At 43.6% G+C, this 22100-nt stretch overlaps 1 protein-coding gene across 2 annotated transcripts in view; it reads right to left on the bottom strand.

The window, feature by feature from the left end:
• The window catches only part of PLG (plasminogen), a 38773-nt gene extending 17348 nt beyond the window's left edge, over positions 1 to 21425 (bottom strand). Inside the window, exons 1-10 of one of the 2 annotated variants that reach the window (XM_026505170.4) lie at positions 21271 to 21425; positions 17059 to 17194; positions 15723 to 15829; positions 12422 to 12536; positions 10518 to 10657; positions 8414 to 8534; positions 6668 to 6786; positions 5382 to 5544; positions 4473 to 4618; positions 918 to 1083 (exon numbers count right to left, since the gene is read on the bottom strand). In XM_026505170.4, coding sequence (XP_026360955.2) covers positions 918 to 1083; positions 4473 to 4618; positions 5382 to 5544; positions 6668 to 6786; positions 8414 to 8534; positions 10518 to 10657; positions 12422 to 12536; positions 15723 to 15829; positions 17059 to 17194; positions 21271 to 21319 — 1262 coding nt within the window. In that variant the 5' untranslated portion in view covers positions 21320 to 21425. The remainder of the gene's footprint in view (positions 1 to 917; positions 1084 to 4472; positions 4619 to 5381; positions 5545 to 6667; positions 6787 to 8413; positions 8535 to 10517; positions 10658 to 12421; positions 12537 to 15722; positions 15830 to 17058; positions 17195 to 21270) is intronic. The other variant, XM_044386461.3, reaches the window with a different exon arrangement.
• Between the last annotated feature and the right edge of the window lie 675 nt (positions 21426 to 22100).

Raw genomic sequence — 22100 nt, 5'->3', positions numbered from 1 at the left:
TTTGTCCTGTGAACTTTGTGGAATCTCTCCCTGTGTGTGTGTACCTTTATATTCAGCCAAAGATTTAAGGAGAGCTGGCATATTCTTTGAGCTCCTTCTCTGCACAGATCTGTTCATATTATTACCCAGCCTACAAAATCCCAGCTGTCTCAGTAAGCCCAATTACTAATTTACTACTAATAATTTATTTCCCCTTCTAAAAGTTCTCAGTCCTGTGATACCTGCTGTCCATCATGTGAAAACAGTTTTATACCCTACATTTTATAAATGTTTATGGCGAAACGCTGGTATTTGTCCATCTACCTGTCCATTTTGCCCATCAGCATCTGTGCACTTCCTGACACTCGTCTGCCATCCTGCTTTTGCTCTCCATCTCCTGGCATCTCATACCACTGCCGACCACTCATGTTCAAGACCCATGTGTCAGTACAACTTAAGTGATATTATTAGATGATATATGATAGCACACACACACACACACACACACACACACACACGCGTATATATTCAAGTATATAGATATCTGTGATCTAATGACAAAGACAAACTTCACTTCAGAGGTTCCAGTTGGAACGATAAAACTCCACAGTTGAAAGGCTGCACTGACCCTTAGCAGGTGCTGTGGAACGGTACTGTTTCTATTTTTGGTCATTTGTTCTCCTGAGCTTTCCACTAGCATGAACTCAACACCTCTATACATCTCCTCTTTCTCTCACAAAAGTACTCAGGAAAGATAGCCAGGCTCTAACTTCTCTTTTTCCAGAGCTTTTGCTCAAAATCAAAGTGCCTAAGACATTTTACCTCACATTCTGGAGCCCAGAGAAATTTGGTTCTTAGAAGTTAGTTTAAAGCATGGACCTTCTCACAGAAATTTAAGTGGGCTAGTGTTCCTCTCGTGGTTAAAAGCAAAGACATACGCATTTGGGAAGCGTTCTGGCGTCTTCTCATGCCGGTGTGGTCTCATAGACGACCAAGGCTGACATTTCTTTCCTGTGATGGTAGTGGATGACGTGCCTCGGTAACTCTGCCCGTTGCCCTGGTAGCACTCCTGGACCACAGGAGTCTGTTCAGGTGGTATGGAAGCTGAAACCGAAGATAATCAACTAAATAATGACTAGAACAGAAATATGTGAAGCAACGGATGACACAAAGAGAACAGTACTGTCTGGGAATCAACTCTGCTTTCTTTTCCACACTGGCAAGCAAATGGACTTGCAAAGAAAACAATAGCTCAATCACACTGGAGAACTTTAGTGACCTAACTTTTCTTGTAAATATTTAATTTAAAACTCGGGAAAAAATACATGGATCAGAGTGCTTATAATTGGAAATTGCCCTCACGTGCAAGTTCCTGTTTATGGATGTCTACTGGGTGTTCATGAGAACAACCGGGTAGGGGCTCAGAGGCACATTCAGTGGTGCAGGCTGCATGCGGCAAATGGTTTCCAGTGGGGGCAGAAATGAGATCTTTGTGGGTTACCCCAGACCTTTTCTTTATACAAAGCCAAAGCCTTACACTGTTGGGTGATGGGGCAGGAAACAGTTCTGCATCCCAGAGGGCAGGCAAAATATCCTTTGTTTCTCAGAGAGGTGCAGAGGCAAAAATCTATTCCCCTAGAGGAGGGACCGGGAATTCTTTTGTGCCAGGATCCTTTGCTGACACAGAGCAGAAGTCTGCTACTCCTCTACTTAAGAACCACCACGGACACAAGTTAGAATTTAGTTCCATGGAAGGAAGGCTGAAGAACATTAAGAAAACATTACCTTCAAAGCCCAGGTGCATGGAGCCCATCTAAGACAGGGGAGGCAGAGAAGGCCTACCTCCATCAAAAGCTTAGCATTAAGAAACAAGAAACAGCAGTCTGTCATGAAAGTCTGGTTTAGAGCAAGACCCCTCTGTGGTGCAAGCACGCAGTGACTGCGAAAAATTGAGACTGAATTAGGAATCCTAAGAAAACTCTTGAGCACCCCCAAACAGTAGTCTAAGAAATGTGAGGGAGTGTGCAGGGTAGATGAGGAATGTGACACCTGCTTAAAGGAAAAGCAGCAACAATGACCTAAATGCGATTCATTTGCTGACTTGATTGACTCAATTACCCACACAACATGCTTACAAAAGGAGTGTATCCAATTCAAAGGGGAAGTAATAGTTACTGCAATCGCTACTATTCCACCACACACCATGTCCCGCATTTGATGAAAAATCACAAGACATACCAAAAAAGAAAGAGAAACCAACAGAGCCAGACTCAGAGATGATTAGAGCAGCCTCTTAGAGACCGTGAGGTAGCTGTGATTAATCCATTGAAGCATTTTATACCAGAGGTGAATGATATAGATGGATAGGTGAAGAATTTCCAGAGATGGAAACTATAAAAAAAGGAAAAAAGGCAAATGCTAGAAATAAAAACCATGATATTAGAGATGAAGAATTCCTTTGATGGGCTGATCAGCGGACTAGACACAACTGAAAAGAGAATCAGTGAATTTGAAAATAGGTTAATAGAAATTACCTAAACTGACGCACAAAGAGAGAAAAAAAGCAGAACAAATATATATGACGTATGAGATAATATGAAAGGGTAATTGGAATGTAAAAAAAGGAAAACAGACAGAGAGCAGGGGAAAATATTTGCATGATAATGGCTGAGAATTTTATAAAAGTAATGGAAATCCACAATCCACAAATTCAAGAAGCTCAGAGAACCTCAAGCAAGATAAACACACACAAAGAATAAACAAACAATACATAAGGACACATCACAAACTGCTGAAAACCAAAAATGAGAGAAAGTCTTAAAGGCAGCCAGAGAAGAAAGAAGTATGAAATACATAGGAACAAAGATAGATTTCTGCTATTCAGAACAGAATACAATGGAGCAACATATTTAAACTGGTAAAATGAAACAATTTTCAGCCCAGAACTTTACACCCAACAAAATTATTTTTTTAAACCGAAGGCAAAATGCATTTTCAGACGTACAAATCTGAAACCGGCAGCAGATCTGTACTACAAAAAAATGCTAAAGGTTAAGGTTTTTTTATAGAAGGAATACGATACCAGATAGAAATTTGAATCTCCAAAAGGAAACGAAGAGCATCAGAAATGGTATGCATGGATAGAGAGGGAGAGAGAGAGAGAGAGAGGGACGGATAGATAGATAGATAGATAGATAGATGATAGAGGGATGGATAGATAGATGATAGATAGATAGATAGATAGATAGATAGATAGATAGATAGATGATAGATAGATGATAGAGGGATGGATAGATAGATAGATAGATAGATAGATAGATAGATAGATAAGAGAGATTGATGATAGAGGGATAGATAGATAGATGACAGATAGATAGATAGATAGATAAGAGAGATAGATGATAGAGGGATGGATAGATAGATAGATAGATAAGAGAGATAGATGATAGAGGGATGGATAGATAGATAGATAGATAGATAGATAGATATTTTTAATTTACAATCACTTTGAAATGTGACTATTCAGGCAAAAATAGTATCAATGTATTGTGAGATTTATAACAGTAGAAATAAGCTCTTTGAAAACAGTAGCAAAACACTTTGGAAGGAGGAATACACTGTCTTAAGGTTCTTATACATCAAGTAAAGTAATATCATTTGAAGGTAGAATGTGGTAAGTTAAAGATGTATATTCTAAATATTAGAAAAAATACTAAAAACACCAAAAATGGTTTAACCAGTAAGCAAATAGTGGGGATAGAAGAGAATAAAAAAAATATCGAATGAACAAACAAAGGCAGAAAAAGATTTAAAAAGGAACAAAGTTCAAATAGGACAAGTCAAAACAACTTTTAAATCCAACCATATTAACAATTACATTGAATGCTAAACATTTCAAGTAAAAGGCTGAGCTCATACAAACACTAGTGAACATAGAATTGCAAGGGCTGTCTTCCTCTCAGTAAAAGGGGACCCGAGCAGGCAGTATTTCCAAAGACATTACGTGATGATAAAGGGGTGATTTCTTCAAGAAGCCATAACAATCCTAAATGTCTATATGCCTAACAGAGAGTTCCAGAATAGATAAAGCAAAGACCAAAAAGATACGGACGAAGGCACAGCTAAAGTTGGAGATGTCACCGTTCATCTCTCAGTCATCAGTGGAACAGAGATTAAAACATAAAAAGAGTAAGGATTCAGAAGAGCTAAACAATACTAAGCCACTTGTCCTAACTGGCCTTCGTAGAACACTCTCCCCAATACCAGCAGGGCTACACTCATTGCAGGGGCACAGGGCACAGTCACCAAGATGACCACGTTCTGAACCTTGAAACAAGCCTCAACGATTTAGAAGAACTGAAATCACAGGGCGCGTCCTCGGACCAGAACGGAATTGAAGTATAAGCAAAGCTACTGTGTACCGTGATCCCACTGGAGTGGAAAAGCACGGAGCACACTGGGGCCCTCGGCCGGCTCTCGCTCCCCCTTCTTACCTGGGGTGTCCAGAGAGTCCACGGTTAATGGAGAGGACTCACAGGACGGAACGCGGCAGTGCTCCCACCTCACCTCGCTGTCCGTCGTGTAGCACCACGGCGCCGACTCTCCATCAGGGTTGCGACAGTAGTTTTCATCCAAATTTCTGAAAAAGAAGTGATCGCGATTCGGCTTTCCAAAAAGGCTAAATGGATAATGGTGCATGCATGCTTACTAACGGTAGTACTGGGGATATCTCCAGCTAATTCTCCAGATTTACACAAACCAAATGACAGGTGGAAACTGAAACACAGCAGGATGCCACGGGGTCCACGGAACTACGGCCCCGATACTGCTTGCTGGTAAATGCTGGGCGTGGATGCCTGGCCTGTGGATAGTCAAGCAAAATCGGTCCTTTGCTGCGTGCTAGGTGCTGCGCTCAATGCTGAGAACACAACGGGTCTACGGCCATACCACCCTGAACGCACCTGATCTCGTCTGAAAACACAACGGGCATTTTCCACACTGTTCCTGCCTCAAGAGGGCACACTTCAGAGCCTTGGGATCAGTGTTACAGGCGTAGAATTTAAGTGTTTTCAAGCCTCACTGTGCATTTAGTGAAGGGCTTCTCAGAACACATTGCTGGGACCCACCGCCGTTTCTGATTTCGTATATCTGGATAGGGCCCAAGAATTAACATTTCTAACAAATTCAGCTGATGCCAAGGCTGCTGGTCTCGGGAGCCCTACTTTGAGAACGAGTGTGAGAAGAAAATCAGTGCAAAATTTCACTTCCCTTGCCAATGACTTGGCCAGTTTTCATTCAAGAATATTTTAACGTAGGTTCCTCCAGAAACAAAATTAAGGCCAAGTCAGTGGGATTTCACATTCCGCTCAGCAGACAGGGATTGGGACCAGAGGCGGACTTACTTGCAAGGGAAGTTTTCCGGGGTCCTGTTGTGCTTGTGAGGGGTCTGCTCGCTCCAGCGCTGACAAGTATGTCCGGATGCAGTGACGGACACCTTCCCCCGGTAGTTCTCCCCTTTGCCCTTCAGACACTGATACGTGGGGCCAGAAGGGGGTGGTGGTGTTGCTTGAATGGGGGTAATACATCACAATGAATATTTTTACAGTAAAGAATGCACAGACAGCTGCTGTAGGGGAATGGTGCATCTGCTCATCGTCTCTTAGAATCTGGCACTTGAAGATTGTCTATCATTTTCAAAAGAAGTTAACTTGCTAGAATCTATGTTAATGAGATCATCTCATGAAGAACTCCTCCCAGGACAAGACCCTTGCAGCAGATGCTTCTTTCTGTATTTTCTCTGCTCAGTTCATCATACATGGTCAGGGCCACATGTATCAATGATGCAAGTTCCTTTGTGATGAATAAATGAGTAAACATAGCTGGGTGCCAGCCAGCATTCCACAAAGCCAAACCACAGAGAGTCCAGAGAAAGAAGGCGAAAATTATCTCCAAGGAAAAGCATACAGAAATCAAGAAATTCTTGAGAGGAAAAAAAAGATGATAAAAAGAGAAATGGATACCCATAAAGGAGAGTACCTGATAACCTTCAGAGTCCCAAAGGATCATTGTCAGACCGAAGAACAGGAAGCCACCATCAGGCTCTCCTGCATCTTTCTTAACTTTTGATGTCTGTCCTCGTCTAAATGTTTAGTCCTTTGCCACAAATTCTCACAGAAGGAAAATATAAAATTGTTCCTTCCGAGTCATTCCTTCCAAGTCTCCCCCTGAAGGCTATTCTCCTGCTGCTGTCTCACACGTTTGGCTCACTGAAAAACTGCACAGCCAGAGAAATCTTTGTTTAATAAAGTGTCAGTTATAAGGAACTCTGGTTGATACTAAAATCCATGTACCAGAAAGCATGATGGGTCTGTTGCCCTTTCGTACTAGAGAGAAGTAGGATATCAGAGACACTTCCCCCAAACCTACATTCAGCTGTGCTCAGACGAGGTAGGAAAAACAACAACAGAAACAGAACCAGCAGGAGCTCTGATCAACCCACAGTAACCAACACATTGTTTTAGAAGAGCGATTACATCCCACCGGACTTGCAGGGCACTTTTAGGCACCGTACTCAAGCACGGATACGAAGTTTCTTTATATGTTTGTTCTGTTGTTGTTGTTTGTTCGTTTTTATTCCAAGGGCGGAACAGGCGAGGATCCCCGAGCACTGGCCACGCGCCCTACTTACTGCAGCGTGGGATGTCACAGAATTCCCAGCGTTTGTTGGGATCCATCGTGAAACACCACGGGCGGGGCTCCCCGTCAGGGTTGCGGCAGTAATTCATCTTCAAGTTCTTGTTTGGAAATCTGGACGGGCAAGAAGGATTTTAATAGCACTGAACATTCACATTTGTGGCCAAGAATCACTTCAAATGAGCAAATATTGAGCACCTGCTGTGTGCGAGGCACAGGCACCGAAGGACATGACTGGATGCAGGCTGTCCTCAAAGAGACAACAATCTCATGAGAAAGATTAGCTCGCTATTCTAAGGGCTATTTACCTAACAGTTTACACGTGCAAAAATCACAGAACTTTATCATTTTGGCCCTCCTGGAAATTAATGGAAGCAAACTCCAGATATTGAGCTGCAAATGATAGCATTTTACAGCACAAAGTACTCACTGGCGAGGGACAGTCATCTACTACACAGTACGGTCAAGAAGTTGGCGTCTTCCTAACTTAAAGGAATCGTCCTTCTTGTCTGCCAGGTTCTGGACCTGCTAGCCTTCAAGCTTAGAGAAACTGGGAGGGACATTTTTAAAAATTTTTTTTAATTTAAATTCAATTAATGAACATATAGTGTATTATTAGTTTCAGAGGTAGAGTTCAGCAATTCATTAGTCTTATGTAATACCCAGTACTCATTACTTCTAAACTGGGAGGCACAATTATGCTCCTGTAAGCACCTGGCCAAATAGTGCAGCAGGGACCTCAGCAGTGACCCAGCAACTAAGCCTGGGACGCGCGCAGCAGGCCTGTGGCCCTCTCAGAGGCCACAGATACTCCGTCGGGATGAAGAGCACAACCAGCGGTGGCTTGAGCAAGCCTCTTCTAGTTTCTGGAAAGTGAATTTACCCGGTCTGGGCCTTGAGGTCTTTACTCTACTTCTGCTGTGAAGGGAAATGGCAAAGCCGTGTTTTAGGCTAGCTATATAGAACGGGGAGGTGCAGAAATTCAGCGGAGTGGTTTTCCGCAATGAAATCTGTGGCGTGGTCCCATTTCTTAGGAGTTTTATAAGCCCCATTATGGTTCTACAGCTGTCATAGAATGAGGAGACAGAAGAGGAAAAGCCGCAGAGAGGGAGGCATTTTCCAGTACAATTAATGTGCAGAAGACCTTACTCTAGGAATCATCCTTACTTTCTAGATCACGGATTCTGATTCCTCCTAAAAATTCATGATCCCCTTTGAAGTTCTGGTGGAAGTTAGGAATCCTCACCCCAGAAGAATGCACTGATATAAGTATACATAAAATGTTGGGGGATTCACAAAATCCCTAAAGCCCATCCGTAGATCATATATTAGGAAGCCTTGAATCTCATCAGGGTAAAGGAAAAGCAAAGTCATAAAGAGAAGAGGGAAATATTCGGAAAATACAGAAATGAGATGTATCTGTATTTCTTAAAATTTAATGTGCATACGAATCCGCCAGGAATCTGGTTATAATGCAAATTCCGATTCAGAGGCTCAGAGACTCCGCATCTCTGACAAACTGTCAGATGGCATCACTCCTCCATGGACCACATTTTGAGGAGCGAGAGCGTATACCCAACCCTAACCCTCACTTGCAGGCATGTGGAAAGTTACAAACTTTGAAATTCAAAACTTCAGATGCGTTTGCTTCCTGAGGAATATGAAAATATCCGAATAACATTACATGTCCCATAGAGCCACAGAGCTGTAAACATCTAATTTCTTTCCCAGTGAAACTTACTTGGAAGGAATATATCCGTGAGCATGTGGGGTTTGAGAGTTCCAGGCTTGGCACTCGAGTCCAGACTTGGTCTTGGAAACTTTGCCCTCATAAGTTTCCCCGCTGCAATGCATGCATTCATCTGCACAGAATGGAGAAGGAAGAGAGGAAGAAAGAAAAACTCATATGGATGAATCACAAAAGAGTAAACCTAGAAATGGCTCAAATACCACCTGCTACTTATTCATTTGTCCTTTTCAACAATCGCTTAGGAACAAAATTGGCTGTAAAACCCTTCTAATACATAATCTAACATGTCGTTCCCTCTTCAAGTGGTAAAATCAGTGTATTTTGGTCAATACCCTCTGAACTATTATAGTTATGACCACATCCAGAAATTCCATAATGTCCTGTCCTCAAACTGGGATGCGCTGGCCCTCAGTGGGTGGGAGAGGGAGGAAGAGGGGGGAGAAGGTGCACGTGGTCTCAGAAATCTGTAAGTTCTCTATTAGGATTTTTAAACATTGGTTGTCTTCATTTCAATAACGATCTTTTTAAAATGTCTATGAAATCATTCTGATCACGTGGACAACTGCTGAATCAGCTGGCACCGTCCCAGGATTTCAGTGCTTGAGTTTGGGTTTGTGCCCATGACCTCCCTAGGGACCAACAATCCCTTAAAGGGACAGTGCTTCTCTTTTTATATTACAGCAGCCCCCCTCCCCATCCACAGTTTGGCTTTCTGCGTTTCAGTTACGTGCAGTGAACCTCAGTCTGGAAGCAGATGACCTGACCTATCGTCAGAAGGGCACAGTCTACTGTCTACATCACAATGCCTACAACGACATTCCCCTCACTTCATCTCAACACGTAGGCATTTGATCGTCTCACATCGTCCCAAGAGGAAGAAGGGAGAACACAGTCCAGCAGGACGTGGAGGTGGGGAGACCACGTTCACATAAGTTCCATTATAGTGAGTCAGGATCGGTCTCCTTTAGCCTCAGTTATTGTTGTTCATCTCTTTCTGTGCCTAATTTGTAAATAAAACTTTGTTGTATGCACATACAGGGAAAAGAAACCGTAGTATCTAAAGGGTTCTGTACTGTCTGGAGCTTCAGGCATCCACGGGGGGTCTTGGAACGTGTCCCCTGCAGATAACAGGGCACTCCTCTACTGAGAAGCATGCCTAGTTTTTTGCTTTCTTACATTATTTAAAAACTGCAACGTTGGTTTGGTATTATTGGAATAACATGGGGCAGCAGGGTAATTAAAGATTTTAATTTTTTTATGTACTAATAAAGAAAACCGAGGCAGACTTGATACAAAACTGATGTTTTTGTGTGGATTAAGGACCAGATGACCTCACACCATCACACACCAATAAAGCATCCCTGCAGTGGAAACAAAGATGGGAGACCTGGGCCGTCGCAGGTGTTGCACAATTCCGCCCTCATCTAGTCCCCTTTCCACCAATAAATGTAGCAGAAAATAGGAAAAGAAGAAATTTTTTTTCGATAAGAGATCTTAAAATTTTTTCGCATTTACTGTCCACGTACACTATTAAACTGGTTGGTCCATGAAGATAGTGGGTTGCTGGTTTAAAAACTGATTCGTTGCTTAGCTTTGATGAAACCACAAAGTCTACCACATTAAATTAGTATATTTATTTGGATTTTATTGATTTTGTGGGGTTTTTTTTAAGTTTTATTTATTTATTTGAGAGAGAAAGAGTGGGGACGGGGGGTAGAGGGAGACAAAGTCCCAAGCAGGTTCCCCACCCAGGTACCCTGATTTTGTGGTTTCATTTTAACTATTTAATTACAAGTCTTTTTTTTTTTTTTTTGGCTTTATACCATGTAAGAGCTTTAAGCATAAGAAATCATATCTAGACTGTATATCCAGTTTGATTATTTGTACATATGGACATAACATTTTAATAAAATAATTAAGTTCAAAAAGGAGGGGAGTCTGAGCACATTTTTGGTCTTTTCCAAGAAGTACCTACCTTACTCGATTTTGTCATGCCACCAGCTGATTTTTAAGAATATCCCTGTAAGGGAATCACTTTACAGCAAATTACAGAGAAAGGGCAGATGGGAAAGCTCTTTCTAGAGGCGCTCCTGACCTTCACACTGCGGAATGCTGCAGTAGTCGAACCTCTGGTTTGGGTCTGTGGTGTAGCACCAGGGCCCTTTCTCGTCATTGTCCGGGTTCCTGCAGTAGTTCTCCTCCAGCCCCTCCAAGGGGTGCTTCTCGGGCGTGTAGCTGCGGAGGGCGGGAAAGAATCCCTCACTATCCAGCGGACCCTTGAACAGCACGGGGTGGAGCGGCGTGGCTCCACTTAGCGGGGGATTTTTTTCAATAAATACGGTACAGCGCTGTAAAGTCTTTTCTCTTCCCTGTGATTTCCTAGGAACACTGTCTTTTCTCAGGGTTACTTTATTCTGCGAATACAGCACGTAACATACGGAACATACAAAATCTGTGTTCACGGACCGGTTATGCTCTCAGGAAGGCTGCCAGTCAACGGTATGCTGCTAGTAGTTAAGTTTAGGGGGGAGTCAAAAATTACACTTGGATTTTCAACTGCACAGGGGGTCAGCGGCCCTAATCCCGTGTTGTTCAAGGGTCAAGTGTATTTTAAAAGTCAGTATGTTATTAGGAAGGCAGAATGAGAGGCTATTCCCATGAGGTTCATTCATTTCAGCTCTGTGTTGTCTGATTTTTGATGCTACTGGTAGGCTGTTTCCGCACGGTAGCTAATATTACCATTATTACTGTATCAACAGCGGAGTCTCAGAAGTAGAGCCAGGTGTGTTTATGCAGAGTCACTAGAAATACACAGGCCTCAAAAGCCTGCCAAATTCTTGATTCCTTCTGTACGTGGACAGAAAAACACCTGATTTTGTCAGTTGCCCTCCTCCCTGTAAAAATAGTCGCCGTTAATGCCACTCTGTCTCTGTGAACTCTGCGCTAGGCAATACTGAAATCTTTCTAGATTATTCTCTCATTTAGCCTTAGTAAAACCCCTCTCCGGAAGGTCTTACTATCCGTATTTTCCAGATGAGGAAATTGAGGCCCAATGTCAAACAGAATATATCTTGCATCAGCGCGAACACCTGTAAGTAGCATCTCAAGTTAAAACCCGTCTGTCTGATTCCGTACGTGTGGGGGTGGGTGGAGTTAAGCTCATTTCCAGTTCTAGAAATGAGTTGCTGGGTAGGGATAAAAATTAGATCAAAAGCCCGAGACTTAGAATCTAAACAGCGGATTTTGTTTCTGTGCTTTGATGCACCTGTTTTTGGTCAAGTGCCCCTCTCGGGACCTCAGTGTCCTCCTCCACAGGGGGTCGAGATGGCCTAGACTCTCTCTAAAGCCCCTGGCACTCCATGATTTGGCCATTTGGTTTAATCGTTTTTCCTCTATACGCCATATGTCTTGGGAATATTCTATCTGCCCATCTCACAGAGATATAATAAAGGCAACTGGTTGGGGGAGGGGGTGGCAGACACTAACTTCCTACTCGATAAGCATTGTCACTGAGGACGGATGAGAACTGTTACCAACAATGCCGCCTACTGCCATCTGGGGAAAGCAGGAAAAGAATGACACTACAATAACTAATAGGAAGTTACGCGATCGTCTGTTTTTTGTTTCTATTCTATTTGCTCCTTCGCTCTGCAGTGTTGAGGCGAGCAAGTGGGGAGGGTTCTGACTCGGTATGTTTGATTTAGGCTCATTCAGCCCTAAACATGATCATCGTTGCTCTTTTCTCAGACTCCCCCTGGAATTCGTGGTTTTATTGTTCTTTTTCACGAAGCATCCTTCCACACCCTCGGTCTTCCACAACAATATACACAAGAGCAAACGGAAAGCAACCATTTTCTGCTTTTGTGCTACAAATGACTGAGCCGTTCCACCTCGACATCAGTAACGCTCTCTCCGTACCTGCTTATTCACGTCGTCTGCTTTGAGGGGTAAGGGGAGCGTTCTAAGGACCACAGGTGAACACAGACATGCAAGTCTTACTTAGGTATGTGTGGAGAACTGTCACTCCATTTTTGACAGGCAACGCCATTCTTCGTTTTGGACATTGTCCCCCTGTAGGTCTTCCCATTTCCGGTCTTGCACTCTGAAAGATAGACTGAAGGGGGATCCACACCGTGGGCAAGCCCTCCGCGAGAAGCACCGCGAAGAAGTTTTGCCCTGCTCAGTCGTGTTGAAAGGACTCGCATAGGAGACACCATTTTCCCAGTCCCCAAAAAGACAGTCTTTTGCATCTCCCGTCTGTGTAAGAGCTGCAGCTCACTGAGCCGTTGGTGCTCTGATTTATTTATTCAAAGCTACGGCCCCTCTGTGTACCAGGTACCGTGCTGGGTGCTGGAGACACGTGGAGGCTAGAGCAGAGGCCCTACCCTCATAAAGCTTACGTTCTAGTGGACCCAAAGGGGTTGGTTACGGAAAGTAATCATGGTCACACATTATCAAACGAGGTAACCTCACGGGGACACACATAACAGAAAACAAACAGCGTGAGGACAGGGTGAAGGGGAACCGGGACAGGGGCTTTTCAGGCAGGGGGAGAAGCAGGCTTTGCAGAGGTGGAAAGAGATCCCTGCCACTTCTATTTCTTGAGGATCCCGGAATTTTAAATATGAAAAACTGCCAAACGGAGTTGTACACTGTAAATGCAGACAGTAGACACCCTCAGCTAGCCTCCACTCAGCCAACTGACTGGTTAGCCAAGAGGCTCCAAGCTGTTTTTAAAACACATGGTCAGATGCTCGCCTGCGTCCCACATGTGGTGAGGTGCACACCTGGGGCTGGTGGGTCACTTTCCAGTGTGCCCCTCCCCGACTTCTGTCCCCACCAGGCAGAGTTTATGCTTCCAAGAGTCAACTGTTTTCATCGTCAAAACTTTTTATACAGCTATGTTTGATTAAAGATGATCTAAACTGAGAAATGAATGTGAAAAAGAATTCTTTAAAAAACCAAGATGAATGCTTTTAAGGACCTGCAAGACTTGAATAGTTTTTAAACAGGCCATCAAGCCCATGGCGGGTAATCCACTCATACAGTTGGCTATAGAATTTTGGGTGGGAAATCCTAAAAATACAGATATTTTACAGTCAGACTGATTAACAGATGTCTCTAGACCTTGCTCCACTTCAAAGAGAAGGAAACCAATTATCCTACACAATGCACTGACAGCATCGTTTCTGCAGGGAATGTACCAGACAACTGCTCCGTACTCAGAGAAGCCTCCCTTCTACACTGAAAGGTGCCCATGTAAGTTGCATTTTCTATGAAAATATAAAATATTTAAGGTATATTTGTGTCATCGTTCATGATTTCCCACCTTAGCCAACTTTTTAAATTAATCGATCAATTATCTGGGGAAAGTTCTTCTAACACAATGAGAGCCAACAAATGTTTTTAACCCAAGACCATGTATAAGGACTGCAAATATATCTTCACCAAGAGCGATTATTACAGTAGACATATTACACTGATCAGAAGTGTAAATCCAAGGTACTTTGGAGGACCAGGGGTCAGGGGAGGCTTTTCAAAGAAGGTGACGCTTGAGTTGAGATGTGGAAGGTGAGAACAGGAGAGGCCTTGGCAGTGGGGTGTGTGGCTGGTATGTGGACGGAACAGACACGAGCCCAGTGTAGAAAAGACTCGGGAACCGAGCAAACGCGTTGGGCTTAAATAACACAGGCCCCAGTAGCATTCGGTTAAGTATCTGGATTTTACTCAAAGGGCACGAGGAGTTTCAAGCAGAGGAGTTACGGCCCATCCCCTGCTGTGCCTGGCCAGTGACAGTGACCACTTAGACCCTGGTGGTGGCAATGGCCGTGCCGGCCGGGGTCAGATGTAGATGGGATCTGACACTGAGTGTTCCCAGAAAAACCCGGGCAGGTAATTCAGCAGCGGGTCGATGGGCTACGGTAAAGACACAAGCCCCACAGAATGACTGACTTTTGACTTTTTACCTCTCTTTTGTTTGTATGTACCCGCCAGAGTTTATATAACCTTTTGCTCCTTTCCATCCCCTTGAAAACAAGCAACAATTCGACCATTCAAACTAAGCCTAGTGGTCACCCCCTCTTCTTTCTGGTTAACAATTTACAAATGATTTATTCAAATGTTAGCATTTTGCAGGGAAAATCACACCAGGCCCCCTCCCCTTTCTTTTTTAATCTAGTAGGTAGCCCTATATAACTCATCCTTCGCTATTTGTAAAAACGAATAACTTCAACAGATAGACTTTAAATTTGCTCTGCACTTTAACCTCAAGAATAAGGGATAAACAGTGATAAGAAGAAGAGTCTGGCAGGCACACAGCTAATTCAACCTCAGAAGACGAACCGATGCATAGAAATCATCCTAACCTAAAGAAATACTTCAAAAAAACATACTGAGAGTTTCGTGTTGAGACTAGAGAGAATGCTGCAGCTCATTGTCAAGAACAGGTGAAAGAGGACGCTTCTTTAACACCTGTGATACAGCATATTCGGAGAACTACACTGTTATTATAAATCGTCTCACTCCCGGCCAGTAACAGAGGACGGGGTCGTTTGTAAAGGGTCATACATTCATCTAACTCTTCAGACATGCTTAATGGAATTTTGCATCTCGAAAAAGTCATGCAATTTCCGTAGGAATCTAGGCCATCTGTTATCCTAAACAATGGGACTACTGACCCAGAATTTTCAAGGAAGCTATGAAAAAGGAACCGCAGCTCTTGCACATTTTCAAAAGACCACATTTTCGAGTCTGAGGGAAATTGGGAGACCATGACCGAAAAACATTGGAAATGTTAAAAAACGAAAGTAAGGATTTTGTCTGTATCCAAATGTTACTGAGGATTTAAGACACCTCAGTTTTTCTATTTCTGCAGGATTCAGACCAGAAGCTAGGGCCCAGGGACCATGGTCCCTGCAGCACAAAAAGCCAAGATCATAAGGAACGTTTAGATTCCCCTCTCTTTAAAGATAAAATAAAATATTGATTTTCTTATTTTCCGGCTCCTAGAGGTAGACGTGATTTTGTCAGTCCAATTCCCTCCTTTTTAAATCAAGAAAAATAAAATCTAAAAGCTGAAGTCATATACTCAACTTGACAAATGGGATTAGTGACCAAATCTTATCCTGAGTCTGAATTTTCGCTGCATGATAGTGCCTCCATTCTCTGGTCTGATAAACTACAGAGATAAAAAAAAGGAGGTGGGGCGGGGGGAGAAAGGGGAACGGAAGCGGGGGAAGGGTAGGGAGGAAAAGAAGAAGGAGGGGACCGGGAGAAGGAGGAAGAAGAAGATTATACGCACTTCTCTTTTGGAATAAAATCACATCTCTCATCCTGAAGACTACAGAAGACTTGCTGTTTTCAGCCATGATCACACATTGTTGCTCTTTACTGTGATATTCGAATGACCTGCGGACAAAAATCAGGAAACCCAAAAAAATGTTTTCCCCTACTTAAGGAAAGTAAACTTTTGTTAATAATTAAAAGACTCAAAAGATAATGGTATCTCTTGAGGGGTCAAGGAGCTCGGAATGGTTATTTCCCATTAAATTTGGCCCAGTACCAAGGAAGTGCTGGAAAAGGACACCTGACAGGTAGTTCTCTTGTTTCCTTCCACCTTTACCTTCTCCTCCTCCAAATGTTGTGTTTCAACTACTTTGCTCTTTCTTCACCTATGTGCTAGAATATTTGGTTTTGTGTTGGAAAGAAGCAACTCTGATTGCTTTGAACCCCTTCCCGAGATGGCCTATGTGACTTCTGGACTCGTAGAATTTCCCCTTCCTATAAAGTCCCCTTGACTCCAGCCTCTACATGCCATCCCCCACGCCTTCACCTCACCCCGCCTTGCCCATCCCCGTGGTCCTGCCCTGGACATTCAGTCTGGCATTCAAAGCCATCCACGATTGTCCTTCCAGCCCCATTTTCTCCATGAGCCTTTCTGGCCAGTGTGGTCCATTCAGTCCTAGGCCCAGAACGCCTCTTGCCTTGGCAGTACCTGTCACTCACCCTTCAAAGTCCTGCTCAGTGCCTCCTCCCCAGGACTTCTCCAGCCCTCTCAACCCTTAGGAATTGTTCCTTCCTCTGAATCTTTATAGGGCATACATTGATTACGTCACTTATCAACACCTCGCGTCGCATGTTTTTTAATTTTTACATTTTATCCAGCTTCTGAGACTACACCATAAATACAAAAAGGCAAGCACTGGATCTCTTGCAACTATACAAAGATCTGTCATCCACGGACAGAGATCATATATATCATGTATGTTGGGTCATTGTATCTCTGCTTCTTTATTCCTTACGGTCTAGGACCCTTGATCACAGGATCCTCATTAAATATTTACTGATGATGATGTCAAAAACTAGAGTTCAGAACAGTAGCTGGTGATGTCATGTGTAAAAATAACATCCTTCGGGGGCATTTTTCTGAAGGGGACACAAATAAACTCTAACAAGGAACTATTCATGTGGCATCTGGTCCAGGGAGCACAGATTCCAAACTCCAATCCCATGAAATGCCTCTTGCCTCTTAAATCCTGTTTTTGTTAGTAAACCCTGGAGCAAACTTCTCGTTATCAAAATAAGAGTGTCTCAAAGGGCACCGTTTGCACCAGTGAGCCACCGCCAAGAGAGCGTACCTGCAGATGAATTCCGTTTCCTCCTCACACTTGGCCGCGCATTCTTCTATGCTTCCCACCCACAGCTGCTTCTTAGTGAGGCTGAGCACCGAAGCCCCCTGCGTGTTCACATAGTCAGCCAGGGGGTCTCCGCGGCCTGCCAACGCAAGAGGGAAGTGGGCTAACTGGTTACGATTCATTAACACCACTGTGCACTTATCAGGCCTTTGTAATCCTCTATTTGCTGTGCACTGACCACAGGAAACTTGCTGCATTTTGGAAAGCAGAACAGGTGTCATGAGTAAAATGCTGAGTCAAGGAAACGATTCCACTATTAGGTTGTGTTACATTAAAAGAGCAAGTGGATTGATAGATTAATAGACTAGGAGTCTTTAACAACTTCTGTTACATTAATGGCCATGAAACCTTACATAGACTAAACTGGATTTATCTGCCGTGATAGAACAGTAAGAGGCCACCAGTGGCCGCTGTGTTCGCAATTACTGATGTCGATTTGTCCATCCATGGCTATAAACCCAACTTGGAGGCCATTGCTTGATTGCCCACAGTATAAGCTCTGGTTGTGACTGTTACTTAAACTGATGACATTTTCTGAATGGTTCCTCCTTGAGATATAAAAATGTTGTTGAGCTGACGATTTTAGCAAACAAGACCTGAACGAAATCTCAACGACTATGTAAGATCATTTTTATACTGGGCTTCATACGGTGACAGCTCACTATAAATTAAAGAGAAATCATTTTCTTCCACAGTGTCTCTGGCATTTCTGAGGAAATGATAAAAAAGCAGAGCCTGGGATAAATACTGGCCTTGATTTTTCTAGGAGCTAAAATCTGAGTCAAAGAATCTGTCCAAGGGTTTCTCTGCCCCTTGACAGGGCAGAGTGTTCCTAAAGGAACTACAAGGAGTGCTCTCTGTTCCGAGGCTCCAGGCAGCACCTGAGCTGGCTTTGAGGGCTCTACTCTAGGCCTGGAGGTGGCAGCCTCCCTGCTTTTGGTGTGGAACCCTGCCGATTTTCCCAGGGTCAGAGGCCAGAAGAGGTTAATGAAATGAAGACAGCTAAGTTGCCTAAAGATTGCCTAAATGGGATGAGACAACATGGCAGCCGTGACCATCTCCAGGGGAGTGGTGGGGACCAAAGCCAGGCTAAGCGGATTGAAGAGTGACCAGGAGAAGCCGTGGAGCCACATGAGAAGACGAGTCTTCAGGAGCCTAACTGTGAAAGCAAGCTCTTCCCAGAGGGCCTGTGCGGTCACAGAATTTTTTTTAAAGATGAGACATTCTGGAGCATGTTTAGATCCTGATGAAAATTATTCAGGAGGAAGGATCGTTCGGGCTCAGAGCCTCATTCCCAGAAAGGCCCGCCCTGCCTGCCTGGGAACACATGGGGCACAGGGCCGATGCACTCTAGCAGACGGAGAAGAGGCATCTTCTTGAGGCCATGCTCCCTTCCCTCTGCTACCTGTCCTCGCCCAATTTAAGATACTCCAAACTGGAAGCTGGCTCTTGAACAGGAAGTTAGCTGATGTAGTTAAGTTTAAGGTACCAGAAATCACTAGAAAAAGGTTTCAAAGGATTATGGAGATGTAGAGGTTTTAGACCCATGTCCATGCCTTCATCCCATATTTCCCCTGATTTGAACTCTCATTTCCAAGAAGAGGTGTGCTTGGGTAAATTCTATAGATCCGGATGTGATTTAAAAAACAAACACGGGGGACACCTGGGTGGCTCAGTCGGTGAAGCGTCTGCCTTCAGTTCAGTCATGATCCCGGGGTCCTGAATGGAGCCCTGCATTGGGCTCCCTGCTCAGTGGGGAGTCTGCTTCTCCCTCTCCCTCTGCCCCTTCCCTGCTGTGCACTCTCTCTCTCTGTCTAATGAATAAGTACATAAATACATAAATAATAAAACAAACAAACAAATAAATAAAATCTTCAAAAAAACAACCACAGCAAACAGTAACTCTTCAAAGTGTATCCTGTAAAGACTTAAATTAGACTTTCTGAAGAGTTCTTAGAAATTGAGCAGGCCGGGGTATAAATGATACCAAGACAAGAAAATTTCCATTTATATCACCCTTTAATTAAGTTACCTTTGATTATGTTATCTTATTTCATAGCAAAAAACTGCTGAGACCACCTTAGGAGCTGATATCCCAAAGAAATATCCCAAAAGAGAATACATTTTTTTCTTTTGCTCTTGAAAAGTTTCCCCGCATTATTTCCTTTTCTTCACCTTGAGGGCTCTAAGGCAGTGGGCTGTCGGATGGTGTACTGGTTGACCGAGAAATATTAAACTCATCTTTTTAGTATGAAAATTATTTTTAGGGCGCCTGGGTGGCTCAGTGGGTTAAGCCTCTGCCTTCGGCTCAGGTCATGATCCCGGGGTCCTGGGATGGAGCCCCATACCAGGCTCCCTGCCCAGCGGGGAGTCTGCGGCTTCCTCTACCCCTCCCCCCTGCTCGTGCGTGTGCGCACGCGCTCTCTTTCTCATGCTCCCTCTCTCTTTCTCAAATAAATAAATAAATAAAATCTTTAAAAAAAGAAAAATATTTTATATTTAAGGCCAAATGTAGATTATGCTCCTACAAAAGCATATGTATTACATTAATAATGTGGGTTATTTTTTTTTATCACTGTGGTGTATATATTTACACCCCTGCTCATGTGTTTGAAGAAAAAAGACTTAGCAGTTTATGAAACTATGGAGAACAGCTGTAAAAGGATATTTTTTCCTCTCCCCAGTCACATTCGTGCCTTGGAAAGAGGAAACGCATCCACAGAAACAGAGTAAATGCCTTTCTTTCAAAAAGAGCGTATGAAAGTCTCCCCCCAAGGTTGGTGAAAACCTATGTTAACCCTGTTGTGGAAGTTTGCTCTCCCAGCCTGGTGCGAGCCCCGGATCCGCTGACGGCGCTCCAGGTCCCCTTGTCCGTAGGCTGACTTAGAATATGCATACCTGCGCCCCCACACCACCACTTCCCACAGAAATCTCTGTGCCATCGTCCACTCTGTATTGTCTGGTATTTCTTTAAACGGCTCCACTGACTTCAAATATATTTAACTCTCATTTAAAGTACAGCTGACAAAATTTTATCTGGCAATTTACAAACTGAATTTCAAGTATCCACACATTGTCTATGGGAAGAACCGCCAGCATAATGTAAGATTCCATTTAGATGAAATGTCCAAAAGAGACAAATCAGAGACAGAAAGTTGATTGGCAACTGCCAGGAGCCCGGCGTGTATGCAGGTGGGGGGAAGGGGGGTGGGGGTGACAGCTAAGGGGTGTGGAGTTTCTTCCCGGGGTAATGGAAATGTTCAAAAAATGTAAAAAAACAACAACAACTAGAAGGTCATGCTTAGAATATTTTAAAGGAAGTTTAAACCAAGCTGAAAAGCGAGAAGAGCACCAGATTCCTTCTAGAAAAGCCTTGGTTTATATTCTGGTTTCTTCACTTCCTGGATTTAGGAGTTTGGTCAAAAGAGAAATGACCTACTTTTCCTAAGTATGGATTTCCTCCTCTGTAAAATGGGAAGGAATATACTACTGCATCAGCTAAATAAGCGAGTATTACCTAAGGAAACACACACACACACACACAGACACATATGTATAAAATGTGCCGGCCTCCCTCCAGCACTTCGTGAATGCTTATGAAACTCCTACATGCATACATCATTTGGCAAATCAGCGTGTGTGGTTTCTTCAGGCATAAGGAGCAAACCTAGACATATGGAGGGCTCACGTCAAGCCTCAGTGGGCAGGGAACCAGCGGCCTCCACCACTGACTGGTCAGAGAACACAAAGAAAGATTCCACGGCTTATATTTGAAAGGGAAGAGAATGCAACACAGTAACAGAAATGGTTTCCAGTAATGGAACTGAGAGCCAGGCAAGGGCGCCAACAACTGTTTGGGTTGCTGGCTACCCTGGCTATTGTTTCAACTACCACAACCACCCCGCAAGCAATCTTGTCCATTTAAAAAGTCATTCATCATTTCCGCTGCCCCCCTGGTCTTCAGCGTGCTCGGGGAAATGAAGCTTAGTTCTTAAAGAATGTGTTCATCTTACAGGTAGAGTTTTGATCTCGGACTCTCATGCAGCAAGAGCTAAATTAAACAAGCTGCACGGAAAGCCATCCTGTGATCTATGTTTAGGACATTGCGAGGAAAACATTTTAATTAAAATTTAAAAAAGAAATCCTCCGTCTTACCTGATTTCAGAAATAAAAGAAGTAGAAGGACCACCTCCTTATGTTCCATTTCGGGACTGGCCAGCAGTGCCCAGAAAACTGGGTGTCCCAATCCCGAGATGTTATTGACTCACCTGAGAGGAAACACATCCACAAATAAGGTCAGCACATGGAGTTAATTATTCTCCGAGACGCCCATTGCCACCGTGCTCTGAAGGGTTCAAACATTACCCCGGCTGGCAGCCTGCGGATCTTACAAAATCCACATCTGTAATAGATGCTGGGAAGTGGTGAAAGCGGCCCGCCCCTCGCTGCCCCAGGCTGCCTTCTGATCTCCCGATTCCTCTGCCCCCAGCCCCCAGCCCCCAGCCCACTATCTTTCCTCCTTGGTTTTGTTTCCTTCCTCCTCTCCTTCCCCGGCTTTAGGTACAAAGAAAAAAGAAAGAAAGAAAGAAAGAAAAATCACACGAATAACCAACCTTTGCTGAGAACTCGCCTGCCAGACGCTGGGCTGAGAGATGCGTATACACAGTTTCATCCAATATTAATATTCCCACTTTAATGACGGGACTCAGGCTAAGAAAGTTTAACTTTCTCCAGGTTACTCAGCCACCAGTGGTTGAGACCCTGTAGGCCTTAGAGTATAAACATAAGCTAGGGGCTGGTCATTCACAACCCCACATCCTACCAAACAACGCAGAAATTACTAGAAAATTAAAATACTTTTATTATTATCAAAATGCCTTCCTGTCCAGTGGACTCACATGTTTTCCATGATCATAAATTATGTTGTAAAAATATTGGTCTTTTCCCCAGATAAATTCACAGTGCTGTACATTCTCATCCTCCGA

This window comes from Ursus arctos, unplaced genomic scaffold (assembly GCF_023065955.2).
Source record: "Ursus arctos isolate Adak ecotype North America unplaced genomic scaffold, UrsArc2.0 scaffold_13, whole genome shotgun sequence".
Classification (NCBI taxonomy): Eukaryota; Metazoa; Chordata; class Mammalia; order Carnivora; family Ursidae; genus Ursus; species Ursus arctos.
The sequence above is the reverse complement of the archived record's forward strand: the minus strand, read 5'-3'. Positions and strand labels throughout refer to the sequence as shown.